This window comes from Chaetodon auriga, chromosome 17 (assembly GCF_051107435.1).
Source record: "Chaetodon auriga isolate fChaAug3 chromosome 17, fChaAug3.hap1, whole genome shotgun sequence".
Lineage (NCBI taxonomy): Eukaryota > Metazoa > Chordata > Actinopteri > Chaetodontiformes > Chaetodontidae > Chaetodon > Chaetodon auriga.
The window spans coordinates 24,045,144-24,048,981 of record NC_135090.1 but is presented as its reverse complement, the minus strand read 5'-3'; the positions used below and the strand labels follow the sequence as shown (position 1 = coordinate 24,048,981).

Genomic DNA, 3,838 nt, shown 5'->3' with positions numbered 1-3,838 from the left:
AGTTCAAACAAAACTTTGAATGTTTAATAAAATGTGACAGACTGAGTTTTTCACAGTGGAAGAAGAGTATTACTGAATATCTGAACTTGAAAACGTCTGTTTAGTTTTGTTAACGTTTTGTTTAAACTGGATTCATGAATAATGTCCTCAGACTGTGGACAGGGACAGGGACGAGAGCGCACATGTTGTAGTTACTGCTGTTTGCCTGGTGAGGGCGCCATAAATCTGATTCTCACTGGGAGCTTTTTGGCCTGAAGCAGAACTTGTAGGACTCCTTGAAAACTTTCCTGTGGTTGGACGTGGTCTTGGAGGAGGGGACAGTTCACTTCAGGGAGCCCTGAGTTCACGAAGGTGAGTGACGTTACCATCGCACAAATGATGTCGTTACTATTATTAATCTGCACCGTCCACTCACTTCAACAACAAGGTGGACTGAGGGAGGAAGTTAAATTAGGTGAAGTAGACTGAAGACATCAGTTCATGGACTTGGACTGACAGCAGCGTGCAGGACATGTTAGTGGATTCTTGTTGTTGGACATACTTTAGTCCTTCTAGATGTCAGGATGTTTCAGCCGTCTTCAGCTGTTCCAGTATGAAGTTGTGACGGTCGGTTTTTGATCGATTGTTCAGGAGGTGAAAGTCTGAGACGGTCAACGGTTTGTCAGTTTGTCCAAGAAGTGATGAGAAGACACATCAGGAAGCAATGTCCTGTGGGACGCAGGGCGTGAGGCGCCGCCGCCACTGTCCCAGGACGTCCAGGCTGTGGATGGCCCCAACGAGCTCCACCAATCAGAAGCTTTAGATTATAGATGGAGACAGAGAAGGACAACTGCCTGACAGACAAAACTCTGGACAAAAGCCGTCACGTAAATCATGAGGTCATCGAGCCGAGCAGCTTCATGAAGAATCTTTATTTAACAAAAATAAATGAATCTGAGGGACAGACACTGAAACCTTAAAGCAAAAACACAAACATGCAGAGACAGTCAGGTGAGACATGTGAGACAGGCGTGTGTGTGTGTGTGTGTGTGTGTGTGTTCAGTAGCAGCGCAGGAAGAAGGTGTTACAGGCGGTTCCTCTCAGACAGTCGCACAGTCGACCAATCCGAGGGCCGTGTTTCATCGCACAGCGCTCGCCGATGTCACACTGGAAGAGACAGACAGACGGGTTTCAGTTGCAGCGTCAGTCTGTGTCCTCACTGTCACAGCAGATTTACACCTGAAGCTCAGAATGAGGCGAAGTCCTTTTGTTTTCTGAATGCTAGCAGCCAGTTATCTTATATTATTTTATCTTATCTTATCTTGATGATATTTCTGAGTATTTTTGTCTGATCTGAGGTCAGTTCAAGTCAACAGTTCTTCCTCCGTCTTTCAGTTCAAGCAGTTGGAGCAGCTCGGGTCAAAGGTCAGTCCGTCTGAGCTTTCTTTGGACAGAGGCTAGTCCAGGCTAGTCATTTCCCTCTGTTTCCAGTCTTTATGCTAAGCTAAGCTAACTGTCTGTCTGAGGGTGGTATCAACGTGAACTGAGTCTCAAAGAAAGGACACCTTTACCCTGAACCTGAACCTGAGCCTGAACCTGAACCTGAACCTGAACCTGATCCTGATCCTGATCCTGAACCTGATTCTAACCTCACCCTTTAAACCAAGTCTGAACCCTCAGACAGACTTCAAAATGTCCTGAAAAAGGTTTCTCACAAAGACAACAGGACAAGTACACACACTGTAGACCACACACACACACGCACACGCACACACACACACACACGCGCACGCGCACACGCACACGCACACACGCACACGCACACGCACACACACACACACACACACACACACAGCTGTCAGTCATGTTCTCACCCGAGGGATGACGCTGGCTTTCTTCTCCACAGAGAGACCGACGCTGCTGTCAGCTTCATCCAGGAGACCCTGCAGGGCCTCAGCCTGAACACACACACACACACACACACACACACACACACACACACACTAATTAAAAGTCAGGTCTTTTTAACCTTTCAGCTCGTGAAGCTTCGTGCTCCCTAACTTCAGTTGGTTCCAGCAGTGAGTTTCATGTTACTGGAAACCAGTTTGTCCCAGTTCAGCCTCTCCAGTGATGTGCTGCGATGGTCGTCAGTGGAACCAGATTCCCGACAGCGTGCGGAAACATGGTGAGCTCATTTTAAGCCTTTTCACCGTCAGTGGACATCGTTTGTTTTAGTTACTGATTATTAGAATCAGCTCGTTTACACGTGACATGAAACTGAATTCAGATTCGAAGGAGCTTTAAGTCCTGATTTCTGTTTGATTCCATCTTAATCAGTTCTTGTTACATTTCCACCATGCAGAGTTTCACTTTGACCATCTTTTCCACCTTAAATATCTAGAACTGAATCATTGTTTACCTTCATTACCACCTTAATGACTCAAAACATGAAGTTAAATCTATTTAAACCACAGAACACGACGCGAGACCACGTCCAGAGATCCTGTATGAGGACGGATGACTCACCAGCTCTTTGGTCGTGAGTCCGCCGATCGGCTCGTCCGGTGCAGACGGCAGGCGGTTGTCGGCCGACCTTTGACCCTGACAGAGCGATGTCAGCACAGACAGACAGACGGACAGGTAGACCACGGCTCGCACGCTCTCCATCGCCGAAACGACCGTCAGTAACCTAAAACACGAAGCACAGAAAATGATTCCTCCACAAACGTTTTCATTTCTGACTGAAAGCTTGAAAATGAAAGTTCAGCTCGACGGCATCGAACTCACAATGAAAATTTTTCTGATGACAATCTGTTGCTTTTCTTCTTCTGTGGCTAATACCAGAGACTTTCTCCTGGTTTTCCTCCAGCAGCTTCTTTCTTAGTTTAACTTCTGTCTCTTTTCTCTTCCTCTTCCTCCTCCTCTTCTTCTTCCTCCTCACTTGTGTTCTGAGCTTTCCTCCCTCCTGTATTTATACCCTGCTCTCCTCCTCCTGCCGTCAGCTGCTCGCTCACGTATTATTCATGTATTCAGCGCGTCAGATGAACCCGCGCCAACGTCTTGTCCTGTGATTGATGATGTGTCTGTGTGATTAATATTAAACAGGTCGCTGCTGCATGTTTACATGGAAACACCCTGCTGACCCTGTGCTGCTGTGCACAGGTCAAAGGTCAGACTGCGACTCACAGCTGAAGGTTAGATTAACCTCACAGGAGCAGAGATGACTGTCAGTTCATTGTGGAATTATCTTCTGTGTTAATGATCATGACAGATTATCAATCAATTTTTATTAATGTGATCACAAGATCTCTCTGTGGTTGTTTGTCTCTCTGCGGTCATTTGTGTCTTTGTGGTCGTTTTTGTCTTTGTGGTTGTTTGTGTCTCTGTGGTCGTTTGTGTCTTTGTGGTCGTTTTTGTCTTTGTGGTCGTTTTTGTCTTTGTGGTCGTTTTTGTCTTTGTGGTCGTTTTTGTCTCTGTGGTCGTTTGTGTCTTTGTGGTCGTTTTTGTCTTTGTGGTTGTTTGTCTCTCTGCGGTCGTTTGTGTCTTTGTGGTCGTTTTTGTCTTTGTGGTTGTTTGTGTCTCTGTGGTCGTTTGTGTCTTTGTGGTCGTTTTTGTCTTTGTGGTTGTTTGTCTCTCTGTGGTCATTTGTCTCTCTGTGGTCGTTTTTGTCTTTGTGGTTTGTCTCTCTGTGGTCGTTTGTGTCTTTGTGGTTGTTTGTCTCTCTGTGGTCGTTTTTGTCTTTGTGGTTTGTCTCTCTGTGGTTGTTTGTCTCTCTGTGGTCGTTTGTGTCTTTGTGGTTGTTTGTCTCTCTGTGGTCGTTTTTGTCTTTGTGGTTTGTCTCTCTGTGGTTGTTTGTCTC

General features: G+C 46.1%; 1 protein-coding gene across 1 annotated transcript; it reads right to left on the bottom strand.

Annotated features, from left to right (window-relative positions):
* Positions 1 to 896: 896 nt before the first annotated feature.
* On the bottom strand, positions 897 to 2,924 carry cart4 (cocaine- and amphetamine-regulated transcript 4). The gene is made up of 4 exons (XM_076754130.1): positions 2,767 to 2,924; positions 2,506 to 2,668; positions 1,854 to 1,937; positions 897 to 1,146 (listed from the first exon to the last, which is right to left on the bottom strand). The coding sequence occupies exons 2-4, from the start codon at positions 2,644 to 2,646 to the stop codon at positions 1,039 to 1,041; spliced, it is 333 nt and encodes a 110-aa protein (XP_076610245.1). The 5' UTR covers positions 2,647 to 2,668; positions 2,767 to 2,924; the 3' UTR covers positions 897 to 1,038.
* Between the last annotated feature and the right edge of the window lie 914 nt (positions 2,925 to 3,838).

Bases quoted from the DNA above. Each gene is read 5' to 3' on its own strand.
- cart4 (XM_076754130.1), bottom strand. From the start codon at position 2,646: ATGGAGAGCGTGCGAGCCGTGGTCTACCTGTCCGTCTGTCTGTCTGTG. The intron at 1,938-2,505 runs GTGAGTCATCCG...GTGTGTGTTCAG, and splicing joins GACTCACGACCAAAGAGCTG to GCTGAGGCCCTGCAGGGTCT. The intron at 1,147-1,853 runs GTGAGAACATGA...TGTCTCTTCCAG, and splicing joins AAGCCAGCGTCATCCCTCGG to TGTGACATCGGCGAGCGCTG.